Raw genomic sequence first — 16,620 nt, forward strand, 5'->3', positions numbered from 1 at the left:
GTGGTTGTAGATGTGTAACAGATTTTGGGGGTCAAAGTTAGAAAAAGTGTGTTTTTTTCCATTTTGTCCTCATATTTTGTATTTTTTTATAGTAAATTATAAGATATGATGAAAATAATGGTATCTTTAGAAAGTCCATTTAATGGCGAGAAAAACGGTATATAATATGTGTGGGTACAGTAAATGAGTAAGAGGAAAATTACAGCTAAACACAAACACTGCAGAAATGTAAAAATAACCATTGTCATTAAGGGTAAGAAAATTGAAAAATGGTCCGGTCATTAAGGGGTTAAAATTATTCACTCTATAAAGTCCATTTAAGTTTAATTTTTACTTTACTTTCCCTTTAACAATTTTTTTTTAAAACAAATGTTTCCCTTTATTATATTTTACAATTGATTATTAAATGCTACATTTTAATTCTTAATCCTTATAAATTTCATTAAAGGGACACTCCGGTCAAAATTGAAATGCACATAGATGATTTACGAAAAAGATCTTTATGATCTTTGAATAGAAACATATTTGCAATATTCATATATGGGCAAAAATGCTTCTAGTAAAAGTTATCACTGTTTTAGTGTTTCGCATTTTTCTCTGCACGTGCATGTGAAGCATAGCTAAATATTCTCAGTGCACCAGCATTTTAAATACTGCAGCTGCTCAGAGCACCATTGGGGCTTGATTCATTTCAGCAATTAACAAATTGAGTCATTACTAGATGAGACAAGCACCTTAGGATCTCTGAGTAAGTGCTGTGTTTAAAATGCTTGTGCACGATGCATACCTAAATATGTATTTGAAACAGCCATAGCTATTATTAAAAGCATTTTTGATAATACGCGTATATTACAAAAATGCTTCAAATCAAAACTGAAATGCATCTATGTGGAGTCCAAATTTGACTGGAATGTTCCTTTGAGTCTATGGGAGTCAGTTTTAATTGTAATTTTCCAAAGATAAAGTTGATAAAGTTGAATGTTCGACTGTTACATTGAACTGTAAACGTTCGTTCTATAAAAATATTTGAATGACAGAAAACTATAAATAGTAATATTGTTTCTGCTAATCACACATCAAAACTCAGACATTGACCCATTCCTATTTATTACTGTTAAATAGTTCTAATGTTCAACCTCACAGCGGTTCCTATTGCAGTTGGACATGAAATCCAAAATGTTTCATTTACAACTCAGATAGAGCATGTGATTTTAAACAACTTACAACAATTTACTTCTGTTATCAGATTTGCTTTGTTCTCTTGGCATCCTTTGATGAAGGCGCATCTATGCACTACTTGAATCTAGCTGAATACATCTGGTGAACCAATGACAAGAGGCAATTATGTGCAGCTACCAATCAGCAGCTAGCTCCCAGCAATGCATTTCTGCTCTGAGCCTACTTAGGTATGCTTTTAAACTAAGGATACCAAGAGAACAAAGCAAATAAGATAATAGAAGTAAATTGGAAAGTTGATTAAAATCTCTCACACTGTCTGAATTATGAAATACATTTTTTGGTTTTATGTCCCTTTAATAGTGTAATATTTACATTATAATTAATAGCTTGAATCGTATTTTTCCCCACAAGGTAAACATATTATCAGCATTGTCAGTATTTCTTTTTCATTCAGATAAATACAAAACAATATGATAAATATAGATCTAATAGAATTTTTACCTGGAAGGGGATAACTAGGTTCACCTGCTCCCCTACTTTTTTAATGAAGGTTTGCCGTAGCTGCCGAGGTAAGCGAATCTTGGGCTGCTCTGTAAAGAAAACGGGAGACAATAACATGAATGTTGAGACAATATACCTGATCCATATGTGTATGACTATTGTTGTTTTATTTACACAGTTAGACATTAAGGCCTCTAGTTATCAATGTCTGTCGGACCTGATCCGACAGTGTGGATCAGGTCTGACAGACATCGCTGAATACGGCGAGCAATACGCTCGCCATATTCAGCATTGCACCAGAAGCTCACAAGAGCTACTGGTGCAACGCTGCTCTCTGCAGACTCGTGGCCAATCGGCCGCCAACAGGGGGGTGTCAATCAACCCGATCGTACTCGATCGGCTTGAATTGCGGCGATGTCTGTCCGCCTGCTCAGAGCAGGCGGACAGGTTATGGAGCAGCAGTCTTTGTGACCGCTACTGCATAACTGCTGTTTCTGGCGAGTCTGCAGGCTCGCCAGAAACACAGGGCATCAAGCTCCATTCGGAACTTGATACATATGCCCCTAAGTGTAAGAATATATATTTAACCATACTGACTCCATTTTGTTTCAGCATTATATTCCATTATATTCTTTTTATTATGCTGTGAGAATATATGCTGACATTTGATTTTAGTTTCATATGCAACAATTGTGTCTCAAGAATGGCCTTGCTATGTCCTTGGCGATGCTCCCAGATACACGGTTATCTAAAACTGTTAGTTTCACAGTAAACTCCTTATTCCTCCGTATTCCTATTATTTTTACTAAGCTTCTTTGTTCTAAATTATCATGTGTAACATGGTCTGACTATGATACGTCATTTGTTAAACCCCATCTACTGTAACCATTGTCTATAAAAGTATGTTATGCCTTATAATAAACAGAACAGTGATTAGCCTTAACTTGCTGCCTGTCTAAATGTTGTTTCCAGAGTTCTCACCAAGTAACCCATTCAGTTCCAGGTGAAGGTGTAGAATTCTGCTAAGTGTCAAGTGATACCCCGGTTATAAGATAACGCATAACAATTCTGGTGTCAGAAGTGGGATTCACACAGGGGTAAGTGGATAAGTGTTTTTGTTCTGCTTTTCCCTTTGTGAATTTGAACCCAAAGTCTGTCCGGTTTGAGTAGGTTTGAGTAGGTTTGAGTCCTAGCGCAAGTTATAGCGAAAATGATAGTGTGAGTTAAAGTCTCACCTTATTTGTTTGCAAGTTAAAGTCTTGGGTTAATGGAAGTTCATATTTCGTTTTAAGGGTTTTATAGGGTTAAAGTCCCTTCTATAAGCATATAGTATGGTTTAGTTTAAATATCACTGTAGCTGAATGGTCACTTGATGCTTGTTGCTTATTTCATTGCTAATATTATTGTGTTGTGAATGTGGGGTCTGTTCAAAGGGCTTAGTGATTAGTGTTGTTGCTGTTTGTTGCATACTGTGCTCATGGAGAAATGTTCCTGGCTCCCTGTACATAATGTTGTAATGTGACATGACAGGATGTATCTTGAAAATTAGCTTGGTATGTGAAAACCCTTTCTTTTTGTTATATGGTCTTTGCAGTAACAAAACAGAGATTCTGTGTATTTTATCTGTAAGAAGTGTTTGTTTGTCTGATGTTTCACTGTGTTTTGTGTTATGTGTAAAAGGTTTACTCCCCACTAAAAATCTGAGGATTTATTATCCTGTCTAAAAAAATTTGTTTACGTCACAATTTTAGATACATTTTAAATTTGGTGGAGAGTTCATCTTGACTTGTTTTTAATGTCCCTGATATGTTTGAAATATATGTTTTCCTTAAGGAGATATAATGTTAATAAAATGTGTTTCTTGTGTCATTCAGTATACGTTTGATGTATGTTAAAATTGCTTCAGAATGAATGTTGGGAGTGAATTTACAGTATGCAAGTTGATGTAAGCTTGTTTGTGTATCGCTGCAAAAGCTGGCCTTGGTGCTTTTTTTATCTGTGTTTTCTGACTGGTAATTAATTTAACTGTGTGAGTATTAGTGTTTCTTAGGTAAGAAATCTGATGCTGTAATGATTTGCTTGAAGTGTTATTGCTGTAAAGTCATGTAATAATAAAAATGTGTACAATGCTTAATTTTATATGCCAGTAATAGGATTTATGAGAGTTTTGATGTGTCTAAGGCATATAAATATATTGTTTTTGCAAGTGAACTAACTAAGGAATTTGTAAGTGCGATAATGTATTTGACTTTCGGTCACGTTCTGGTAAAAAAAAGAGATTTTTCTGGCAAGTGATTAATAGGTTGATTTAAGTATGTCCAAAATTTATGCAAGGAGTTTGTAAAAAAAAAAGAAAAGAAAAGACTATACGCTGTATGTTATTAAATGTCTCTAAAGTATTTGGGTCTGTTTCTTTTGCAAGTAGAGTAATTCAGTAGAGTTTTAATATAAACTGGTAACATATTACTGTTAATATTATTTATGCTGTGATAGCTCTCATTTAAATATATGCAGGTTATGATACAGTAAAGAAGTAGAATTTTAATGGTAAATAATACAAGTTTCCTAATGATGGCTAAGTTATGTATGTCATATGCATATTATAAATGGACAGCCCTTAAAGGGACAGTACACTGGAAAATTGTTTTTATATTAAATGTATTTTCATTGACTTGATATACCAGTTGCATTGTATAAATTGCATTTTCAGGTTTATTGGTATATATGAATTAGCTGGTTTTGTGCTTTTAATTCACAGCCTATTACAACGGGCTGAGTTTCAAGTAATAGAACATCTCATTGTGTTCCTTATCTTAGCTTTGTCTGGAAAACCAAAGCTCAATACTTAGACAGAACAATGGAAAATTATAATTGTATTACTTAACTATCCTATACCCCATTGAGAGTGTAATTTCTTCTTCTGGCTGTGTTTCCTTATGCTATTCAATAGATGAGATTCCATTATACAACATTTTACTATAAGAGGGTATACCACAGGCTGAAACAGCTATTTCAAATTACAAAATAGGGGTGAAGGAGCTACTTGTAAACAATTAAATACACTCCATCAGGTAAGATGGATCATTTTTTTTATAAACTGTCCTTTTAATCTACTAGTATAAATTATTATTCTTTTCAGAAAATGTATTTTATTATATTTAGTAAGAGAGCTGCAAAAATGTTTAATATCAAATTATATATAAAACAAATTAAATCAAATAATTGTGTATTTATTAGAATCCTGATGATGTTAAAGTATAGCATAGCATGTACTGCCACCAATAGACTGGGTTCTGAAGCTTTTCCCCAAATTATTTGTGACAAACATGATTCTTTAACAGTGGGGTTACACTGTGCATGCAAGCAGAAACCATAGAGCAGTGGCAATGCCATTATTTTCTGACCTTTCCCAGAATATAGTACTTAGGTGTTTGTGTGTTTTCTTTATCTATTCATGGTTAGGGATTTTATTTGTAAATGTGCAACTAGAGTTTATTGATCTTCTAAAGTGATTGCATTATTAGCATGATTTTTGTATTGTGCAGGGTAAAATTTACAAAACCATAGCTAATGGTTTTTATAGAATTTGAATTATTTGCAGTGTTTTGCTAGAATGTGTTTTTTTCAGTGCTGTGTTTCAGTGAGTGTAAGTCTATGTGCTTGTTTTCCTATAATATTTGCCTGTAAAATAAAAATAAATCCTAAGATAGCTACAATATAATTATTATTTATATTGTAGCTATATTAGGGTTTATTTTAAAGGTAAGTATTTGGTTTTAAATAGGATTAATTTAGTTAATAAGAGTTATAATATTTAGATGTATTTAATTAATATTTAAGTTAGGGGGGTGTTAGGTTTAGGGGTTAATAATTTTATTATAGTGGCGGCGGTGTAGGAGGGGCAGGATAGGGGTTAATAAATGTATTATAGGTTGCGACGGTGTAGGGGGGGCAGATTAGGGGTTAATAAGTTTAATTTAGGTGGCGGCGGGGTCCGGGAGCGGCGGTTTAAGGGTTAAACAATTTATTTAGTTGCGGCGGGGTCCGGGATTGGCAGGATAGGGGTTAATAAATCTATTATAGGTGGTGACGGTGTAGGGGGGGCAGATTAGGGGTTAATAAGTTTAATATAGGTGGCGGTGGGGTCCGGGAGCGGCGATTTAGGGGTTAAACAATTTATTTAGTTGCGACGGGGTCCGGGATCGGCAGGATAGGGGTTAATAAATTTATTATAGGTGGCGGCGGTATAGGGGGGGCAGGATAGGGGTTACTAGGTATAATGTAGGTGGCGGTGGGCTCCGGGAGTGGCGGTTTAGGGGTTAATACATTTATTATAGTTGCGGCGGGGTCTAGGAGCAGTGGTTTAGGGGTTAATAACTTTATTTAGTTGCAGGGGGCTCCGGGGGTGCCGGTATAGGGGGTAGAACAGTGTAGTTTAGTGTGGGTGCTTAATGACAGGCTAGCAATGAAGCTGTAAAAAAGCCGAAGAGCAGCGAGATCGGATGAGTGATAACTATCACAGTCCGCTGCTCATCGCCCCGTACTTGGTGCGCGGCTTTTTGACAGCTTTATTGATAACTTTAGCGAGATTATTCAGGTCCGCGGCGACGATAGTAGGCGAGCTTAGGCGGGCGTATTGGGCCGGCGAAGGCAGGTAAGTAGACACGTTGATAAATAGGCCTCACAGGGTGTTTCACATGAACAAAGTGGGGAGTATTGATGAGTATCTTTATTTATGTGATTTGGGTGATTGTTTTTAAGTAAGAAAATGAACCTAAAATATTTATGTATATATTTATGTATTTACAGGATGAGATCATGGAGCTGTATCCTGAAACAAAACACTAACTAAATTATTTTTGAGTTTTTGAGTTTTTAATATTTAGGTAAATCTGTACCTATAAAAAAAGATTGAAGATTGAATGCAAGTAAACCTTTTAAATAAAAAGATGCCTGGTCCCAAGGTGAAGGAAAGAAAAAAAAGATTAAAAAAAAACACTGTACTGCAGTAAAAGTTGCTGAACTATCTTTTGGATCCATTCTTTGCATTGCAAGCTAGTACCAGCCTCAGAACTGGACTCTGGATAATCTATGACTGTTTCCTATGATGTGTGTCTTCAGAACATAAAGACTATCCTTCTCTGGACTGTGCCTTGACTGTTGGAGTTGAGGACCTGTTACGCTGTTACAGAGTCATCCACAGCTAAATTAGCGGAGTATTGTTTTAACTTGTTTACTTATATTGCTTGTTTTGTATTCACTTGTAATTGTGTTATTTTTTGATCATATTAGATACAAGAAGTCATATAGCTTTGTCTGCAGAAAAGTATGCCATATTTGTATTAGTATACATTGTAGTTTATGTACTTAAACAAAGTAATCCTCCAGATAAGTGTAACTCTAAACCTTGCAGTATTGTAACCTATTTTATGGCCCACTGAGTATAGAGAATATGTTTGCACCTTTATACTTTAAAGAAAATGCTGCAATATCTCAGAATATTCTAGACACGTCACCATTGTAGAACACAGAAGGTTCCCCCATGTTTCTAATCCGCCTCTTAATATTTAAGCGAAGAAGGGATATATGTGTCTTACAATGGAGAAAGGTATGAGAATAGGAAGTTTTGTAGGAATTTTGTATTGCAATCATTCCTTAGTGTATAATCAAACTACTCGAAATAAGAGAGTTAGGACACATCTCAGCTAGAAATTTATATCAACTATACAGAGAAATGTGAGTTTTGGGAGTAGTATAATTATAATGATATTGATGGTATATTTTTCTACTTGCAATGGCTCTTATTGGATATGTGTTATGAAAGCATAGGTTTTTTTCCTTTAATAATTGGTATGGTATCTGCTTTTTGAGTTTTGTAATTCCTGGTGTTTGTCAGTGAAAGGAATTATCTTACCATAAAGATGTGTTTACCTTTAAAAAGATTGTATAGTTTTAATAATGTTATGATTGTATGCTTTCCTCATATAGGAGTGCAAGAGAATTTAGGTTGCATAAAATAATTAGTAAATTAGTAGTGCTTATATCAGATGAGACAGCTGATTCTACTAAGATCATATTTGGAGAATTGTGAACATTACATATAGTAGCTTTGCAGAATAAAACAACACTAGGTTATTTTTTATTAGTTCAAAGAGAAAGTGTGAAGAAATAAATTTTAAAGAAAATGTTTTTATTGACTGTTTTACTTTTCATTTTTGTTGCAGGGCATGCATTAGCACAAGTTACTTAGCATAGCCATACATCCTCTTGCTGAAGTCAGTTTTTACTTGCTTAGTATTCATGTATAAGGTATCACTTAAATTGTATAGAGAAGCTGTGAGTTATTCTCTGTAAAAGTATAATAAATATATTTATCTTGTATTATATATCCACAATGTTTTCCTGGTTTTAAATGACATAGAATAAGTTAAGCTATTAAAGGAAATTGTGATGCTTACAAAAAAAGTGAAAAAAGGTTTTGTTGGGCATAATTGTGATTGAATCAGGGTGTGTGCTTACCTTGTGCTGTTTAGTTTCCTTCTTAGCCTCCTTCTGACTCGAGTGTTTGTTGCTATGAGGATCCACCTGTTCCCCTTGTCTACCCCATGAACAAACTATCATACTTCCAGCATGTTTATTATTAAGTAACTATTATAGCAGTAAATGTGAATGAATTTCTCTACAGTATTCTCACATAGATTTATGTTATACCGTAGTATTAGGCGTACATTGTTATTAGTAGATATACTATTTTTCTGTGCCTTTTATATAGTTGTTTAATTTTCATATTATGTTATTCTGTTAGAATAAAAGGGTGGAATGTAAGAATATATATTTAACCATACTGACTCCATTTTGTTTCTGCATTATATTTCATTATAATGTGGTTATTATGCTGTGAGAACATATGCTGACATTAGATTTTAGTTTCATATGCAACAATTGTGTCTCAAGAATGGCCTTGCTATGTCCTTGACGATGCTGCCAGATACATGGTTATCTAAAACTGTTAGTTTCACAGTAAACTCCTTATTCCTCCTTCTTCCTATTATTTTTACTATGCTTCTTTGTTCTAAATTATTATGTGTAACATGGTCTGACTATGATACGTAATTTGTTTAACCCCATATACTGTAACCATTGTCTATAAAAGCCTTATAATAAGCAGAACAGTGATTAGACTTTACTTGCTGCCTGTCTAAATGCTGTTTCCCGAGATCTTGCCAAGTAACCCATTCAGTTCCAGGTGAAGGTGTAGAATACTGCTAAGTGTCAAGTGATACCCCCGGTTATAAGATAACGCCTAACATTAAGAGAACACTAAACACCTCTTAGCTAGTTTAGGCAATGCACAGGGTTTTTAAAAGTAACAGATTTTGCTTTTTGGCCTCTGTAGGAAGCTTGAGAAAAACACAATTTTTAGACAACAATCAAAAAGAGTATGTCCCCATCTGTGCAAGACACAGCCAATGAACCAGTCAGGAATGGTGTACATGAGTAATTGCTAATTACTAGCTGTGTCTTGCACAGAATGGGACTGTGCCTAATATATGAGCTTAACTATGGGCTCCATGTACGAAGCAGCGAGAGCTGCTCTGGAGCCCTTGAGGGGCAAGTTTGCATATGAGAGCCTGCTTCCCACAATGTAAGAAGCAGCAGTCATTAGACCACTGTTTCTTACACTCTTCACATCCTCAGAAGTGGTGAAGAGGAATCACAGAGAGCTTGCTCACTCTTGGTGATTGACAGTCCCTTCACTTGCGCAATTGGTCACGTGAATGAAGTGGCGGGCATTACACACTCATTGGAGTGTGTAATGATACATACGGGCCAGCAGATCAACAGATCCAGTGAAGCATGAACAAGCCAGGGTGACTTACGCACTATTTCCCGGATAGTTACTGGCTGACCCATGATAGCTGGCTCACTCTTCCCAGCAATATTCACAGCACGAATCCTGAAGGAGATCTTTTCTCCAGTAGGAAGGTCCTTTACAGTGTAACCACATCTTTCTACCAGTTCCTTGTTGGCTTCAATCCATTCATCAGCTATAAGAATCATGAAAAGTTATATAAAATTGTCTCATTTCACATATACAGAAAATATCTCCAGTGCGAAAAACATTTTAATTTCCAATATTATTCTAGGATGCAAATTTAGTAAAGTAGGGTGAGATCTGAAAAACTTTAGTGAATGTTCATTCAGCTTACTAAATATGGCTTTTAATTAGGAGTCAAATTCCCAACACACAAGAAAGAATCAGGTGCTGATCTGATCACAGAAAAGATAAAGATAATCAGAAATTGTAGTAAAATGCATTTTCAGATATTCTGGGTTTTTTTTTACCATGCAATTACGTAAAATTGATCAAGATTCCAGCTTAAAGGGATATTATAATAAAGTTATTCTTTTTTCTGTCTAAAACATATTACAAACAGTATTTCAGATTTTGTTTTTGTTTTTGCTAAACTTGTAGGAGCTTGTCCTTCTACAAAAATACAGCCATGGGTATCATCAGATGAGCAATGAATACCTAAGTATGCAACATGCACTCCCTGCTAGTTTCACTTTCATTTCTAGTGTAAACAGCTATTGAGATGCAAACTATTTAATATTTGTAATTGCTGCTCTTTTATATGTATGATATTTATTTTGGGAGTATAGATACCTCAAGTAATAAACGTTGCTAACATTATTTAGTGTGAGGCATTTAGTGTGATCTCATTCTAAATACATAACTAAGATATGTAGATAATTTGCACAACTTCAAAAATATCTGCACCATGCGAAGGGCACCTCCATGTCTGCTGGTGTTCAGATCACTTGATATTTTTTTTAGCAAAGCTCTGCACATTGGCAGGAAAGGAAATAAAGTTTTTTATTGCCAAACACTGTTTATATCCCTTTAAGTAAAGTTTTATAGAAGTTTTTTGTAAGCTTTCATATTAACGTCAGATTTCAATAATATTCTATTTTTATATTTTTTTTTGGTGGGGGCTTGTTTGCTTCAACAGTTGGACACTGTTCTGTATTTAGGTAGAACATGAGGACACTCATTAGTTATATACTCAATCATTGGTAAATTAAAGAACAAACATATCTATAAATAATACAATAGACTAGTGTTCCATTTTGTATATTTATAAAGGAAGAGCTGAACCTATGAAAAATGTATCTTTAATTTTAGCTTATTTCCTCATTTCTATGTAAAGGGATAATCTATTTCCATTTTAAATGAAACCCTCCTATGATTTGTTTTTGTAATGAAATAAAGAATATAGCTACTTACAGCCCTCTTTGGTGTACTCTATTAGATATCCATCAATGCCCCCAGCTCCAATACGATCTGGTGGTCTCCACTTCAGGGTGCAGGTAGTGTCAGTCACATCCTCTACAGTCAGGTGCAAAGGCTCACTAGTGGGAGCTAAAGAGCACAGAATCAATAATAAGCTTCTAGTATAAAAATAAAAACAGTATCTAGCTCACAAAGGACATTTACCACTGTGCCATACAAAGTGATATATATATATATATATATATATATATATATATATATATATATATATATATATATATATACCTATGTGTGTGTGTGTGTGACCAGTCTCTGTAGGTTACAGTATGTGTCCCACAGGTTCCAGAAAATAAAAAGACTCAGTGTCATAGAGCACAGTGTTGATGTTACATATTATAACCAAATCTAAATGATTAAGGGAACCATTTACATGTTGGCAAAATCAAATATCAAATTTTCATCAGACATCCAAGATGTATTTAGGATTAAAAAATGCAGTCAACATTTTCTATTTTTAATGATTTTTTAAGCTATGTGCACACTCTTATTATGTATTATTTCCCCATTGCCACTGTATATTAACTTTTTATTTTCCTCCCTCTCTATTCCTCCTTTGTTCTCAATTTTTTTATATTATCCTCGCTCCGCCTATTTCTTACGCATATAACAGTTCTCACATCTCTCTCTTCAAGCCTTCTCCCAACAGGCTGCTTCCATTTTGAAATCTGTTTATTCCTCATAGGTTATGGCATTGTAATTATTACATTCATGTTTGTGTATAAGATTTCTCCCATATAACCCTTTAGAAACAGTTATTATTGTGCCAACATGTATACCCATACTTTTCTTAAGCTCAACACACCAAATTAATCTCCCTCTTTAATGTTAACATCTCTTTTTTTTTTAAACCATCAAGATCCTTACTTTGTCATACTTATGCTTCTTAGACAACTCTTTATTAAAACACAAAACTCCCAGCATTTATTTTAGCTACAATGTGACCTGGAATCTTGATTGACTTTTATAACAGTTCTTCATTCATGCACTATTATCCTTGAATCTAACATAAAATATATTGATATAAAATGTAAAACTTGAAATATTGATCTGTGAAGGAAATCTCATGTTAATCAAATATCATTGAAAAAATGTGAATTTCAGATTCAGCTTTGCTCACCAATTGGCATGAAAGGTTTGGAAGTATTGGCTTGTTGAGAAATTCCAATGGAATTTACAGCAAATACTCTAATCTCATACATGACACCCTCAATCATCTTGGTTGACTGGTATGCAGTCTCTGTAAAAACTTCAAAATTCATCTTCATCCACCTTTGGCTACCCTTCTTTTTTCTTTCTATGAGATATCCTAATAAAGTAATAAAAAACTTATTATTTAACTTATTCACAATGTGAATATGAATAATGTATTCTGTTTGGCCCTGCTGGGAAGAAAGCTACTTTGCAAGAAATTCTTCACTATTTCTACCTCACCTGTGACTGGCTGTCCACCATCATAAATTGGGTGCTCCCAAATAACGTCTGCCCAGTCTTCACCAACACATGTGATTCGTACATTCTCTGGAGGATCAGGAACATCTAGAATTGATCATAATAAATGTTAAATATTTTCAAATAAATTGCATGACATGAATTTTATAGCCAGGTGCAATATAGATAGATAGATAGATAGATAGATAGATAGATGATAGATAGAGATGGAAAAACTTACTATAAAATATATCCAAAAACATCTCTATTTAGAAAATAAATATTTTTTTTTACCTCAAAATTTTCTAAGTAGCCACATAATATTGTAGACGAAATTTAAACATCCAATCAGGATGCTAGTACTTGTACTTGCAAGGGAACGTGCATTTAGCATATGCACTTCATTTCCACCCTCAGTTTAAGGAAGTTTAGTATGAAATCTCGTGAGATTATTATGAAATCCCACAAGATCACAGAGTTGTGAAGTTAGCACTGATTATTATGACTGGCTGTTTTTTTTCACCATGTAGTGAGGTATAACTGCTCACAGATCACTTACTCTGGTGAGCTGAAGACATTTTGGGGTAAAATATCTTGATTTTTTTACACATAGATGCTCATGTGATATTTTTTAGTCAACTTTTTACAGATATGCTGTATCAAGTGATTTTGCACATTTTGATTATGTTCAGTGTTTTGAGCTGCTTTTTAATTAATTGATAAGAGAATATTGTACTTGCCTACAACTTTGATAATAAGAGTGGCCTTGTCCTCTCCAACTGGGTTAGTTACAACAATTTCATAATGTCCTTCATCTGCTCTCTCGGCTCCTTCAATAACAAAGCTGCTAAGTTCCTTTCTCAATTCAATTCGAACTCGTCCTTCAGTATCAGAGAATTGCTATAAATAATAATAAAGAGATTAACGCAAAGACTCTTAAATTATGTAAAATAGAAAAACAAGTAAATGTTATATAATAACTAAAAAAAAAAAAAAACAACAAAAAACAATGAAACTAGTAACACCATATAATTTTTCTTCATTGAAGATTACTATCTATCAATTGGAAACATTTTATGATAATTTTTTTGACTGGTTTTATCTAAATGTATCTTTAATTTATTTAACCCCTTAAGGACCAGCGACGTACCCTGTATGTCACTGGCCTTTTTTTGGGACTTGATTGTTTTATAGCGCAGTCTTGCCACCAGCGTTGAGACTGATCTATTCCACAAAGCCTGCTGGAGGGAGTGCATTAAGAGCGAGTTCTTGCTAGACTTGTGCTATTATGTCCTGAAAAAACCCTTAAGGACTAGTGACATACAGGGTACATTGTGGTCATTAAGGGGTTAAATCATTGGCAACAAAATATTTTAAAAGTAAATTACTCTGCTCACCAATGCAGGTTCATTAGTCTATAGCACCTTTTGGTTGGTGTAAGTGAAAACCTTAGCACATTAATCTTATATTATAGAAAGTATTCTAATTAGAAATGGTGAATTCTGTTGAGTGGAGACCTCAGGTATCTCACAACCAGAGAAGCTCCAATACGTCTCTTTTTAAGTGACATACAGAAGGACATTTTTGATGTAGGAAAAAATATTCTTATTGTCTAGTATAGGTAGTGGGGAAATCATAATATGTATTATTCATAATTTTAAAATGATTTGACCTTTTCTTTCTTTCTTTTTTTAACTTAATGTGTCTAGTGTTTATTACTTCCTGTCACAGGTCCTTACAGGAAGGCAGTTTGATGATGCCTTAAATCTTCTAGAGTAACATGAGCTGGTTTACTAGTCAGTGAAAGCTAGAGAGAACGGAAGTCGGGTTCTGCCCTTGCCCAGAAGATGTAGAATGCATCCTAAGTTCTCAGCATGTCTGTTTCCTTATTTAGATGTAGGCAGGGGCTACACTGATAATTTTCTCATTTTGCAGTGCTCGTTTGCAAGAAAACAAGTATGTTTTTAACAAAATCTGTTTCTATTTATGTTGGCTTTGATTTCACATGTATAAAATATTGTTGAGATCAAAAGCAAAATGAGTGGATTGCGACACCCAAACCCATAGATAGAATACAATTAAGGCTACAGAAACACAAATGTATGAGGGAAAAACGAAAAGATAGAGGAGACAGAAGAATTTAATACATGCAAATTAATGTAAAATTTGCAAAAGATGAGTAAACTCACTTTTCTTTATAATTCTTTTGTCTTGTATTGAGTCAAGGAAGTTAATATTTATGCTATAAACACCATAACATACTGTAAATAATAGATCATGTTAAGTTAAAGGGACACTGCACTGTAAAATATGTTTTCCCTGTTACTGTTTTCACAAAGACTTATGCAGCTGGTAAGACAAAGCATTAGGAACACAATTTGGAAAATATATATTTTAGGTTTAGGCTTGTGAAGACTGCAGTGCAAGTGAAAATTCCACAGTTTTCAGAGTTAAATTTTCTAAAAAGCATACGCTGTCGGCATTTAACATTGCACAAACATTTCTTGTAAAATGCTTGTGCAATGCCGCCCCCTGAACATTCGCGGCTAATCGGCCGCTAGCAGGGGGTGTCAATCATCTCGATCGTATCCAATCTGGATGATTGCTGTCCGCCATCTCAGAGGTGGCGGGTGAGTTAAGGAGCAGCAGTCTTACGACTGTTGCTTCTTAACTTTTGTTTCCCGTGAGCCTGAAGGCTTGCACGGAAACAGCTGCATTTGCAGCTTAATAAATCTAGCCCTATGTCTTAATTAAACATTTATTATTATCTCAAAGAAAAGGTCCGGCAGCACTTAGTAGTGAAATAGAAAATAGACTAGTCTATGAGGAAGTGCCACTAGGGGGCACGAAACGCGTCAGACAAGCTGTCCATGTTTGTATCTTTACCTGCATGTTGGAATAAACTTCTTTTTAATGTCACTGCTAAGTGCTGCCGGACCTTTTCTTCAATACATTTATCTGCAGTTGGTTCACTGCAATTGTGGCATTGCACCCTGCCTTGTGCAGTAACGATGGTATTGCTGCGGAATAGTTTGGTTGGCGTCTGATATCATCACTTTGAGCCGTTAGTTGTGTGCTGGATGCCGGGTTTGGAGCGACTGCTCGAAATTGTGCATTATTATGTCAATGTTTCCCTTTAAGAGGAAACCAAAAGACTATATTGTCCCTTTAATTTAATTTAAAGAATAAAGATGAGAGAAAGATGTTTGGAATGTGAAAGACAATGAGAGAAAACTGGTGGAGGAAAAGATGAGACAACTAGAGTGGAAAGACAGAGGGAGAATCAAAGAAAGATAAATAGAAAAATAGACACAAAAAGAGGGGAAGGGAGTGGGTAAAAAATGATAAGAAAAGAGAAAGAGAAAGAGTGAACGGACACAGAATTGTAATAAAAAAGGTTTAAAACATAGACAAATAATAAATGATCACCATACTCTTAAGTCCTTGGTCTTTTTAAAAAAATATTCATTAGCACAAAATGATAAAATAGCGTCATAAATGTTATTCTTGTTTAAAAGGATATGAAACCCAAATTCTTTCTTTCATGATTCAGATATAGCATCATAAAATTTAGCCACCAATCAGCAAGCGCAACCCAGGTGCTGAATTAAAAATGGGCGGGCTGCTAAGCTTAGATTCCTGCTTTTCAAATAAAGATACCAGGAGAATGAAGAAAAATGTATAAAAGGAATAAATTATAAAGTTGCTTAAAATTGCATGCTCTATCTGAATCATGAAAGAAACAAATTTGGGTTTCATATCCCTTTATGTTTGAAAACCTGCATTGCAACATATTATGCAGTCATCATCAATATGAAATCAGTTAGTCATCTTGATTTTTCTTTTGGATTGAATGCATATATGTTCTGTCATGTGGGTCTAGAAAACCATGTGAAAAGATTTGTCTTATTGGTCTATAAGTCTGAAAACCCCCCTAGAAAATGTTTTTTTATTTTTTTTTGTAATTAACCAATCACAATATAAGAGGATGCGGACTTGTTGCATGTGGAATTTGGGAGACTTGACCAGTTAACAGAGCCAATCTTCTAATAGATTTAAATGCATAGGAAAGACACTAAAGATAAAGGTAAATTAAAGGGGTATGAAACCCAAATTCTTTCTTTCATTATTTAAATAGAACATACATTTTTAAACAA

The 16,620-nt window shown here is 34.4% G+C and overlaps 1 protein-coding gene across 4 annotated transcripts in view; it reads right to left on the reverse strand.

Annotated features, from left to right (window-relative positions):
- MYBPC2 (myosin binding protein C2) overlaps positions 1-16,620 on the reverse strand; it is a 199,812-nt gene that overhangs the window by 56,747 nt on the left and 126,445 nt on the right. For all 4 annotated transcript variants that reach the window (XM_053690757.1, XM_053690755.1, XM_053690758.1 and 1 more), the window contains 6 exons: positions 13,204-13,363; positions 12,467-12,571; positions 12,153-12,341; positions 10,970-11,104; positions 9,561-9,728; positions 1,681-1,769 (listed from right to left, as the gene is read on the reverse strand). In XM_053690757.1, the coding sequence (XP_053546732.1) occupies positions 1,681-1,769; positions 9,561-9,728; positions 10,970-11,104; positions 12,153-12,341; positions 12,467-12,571; positions 13,204-13,363 (846 nt within the window). The remainder of the gene's footprint in view (positions 1-1,680; positions 1,770-9,560; positions 9,729-10,969; positions 11,105-12,152; positions 12,342-12,466; positions 12,572-13,203; positions 13,364-16,620) is intronic.

This window comes from Bombina bombina, chromosome 8 (assembly GCF_027579735.1).
Source record: "Bombina bombina isolate aBomBom1 chromosome 8, aBomBom1.pri, whole genome shotgun sequence".
NCBI lineage: Eukaryota > Metazoa > Chordata > Amphibia > Anura > Bombinatoridae > Bombina > Bombina bombina.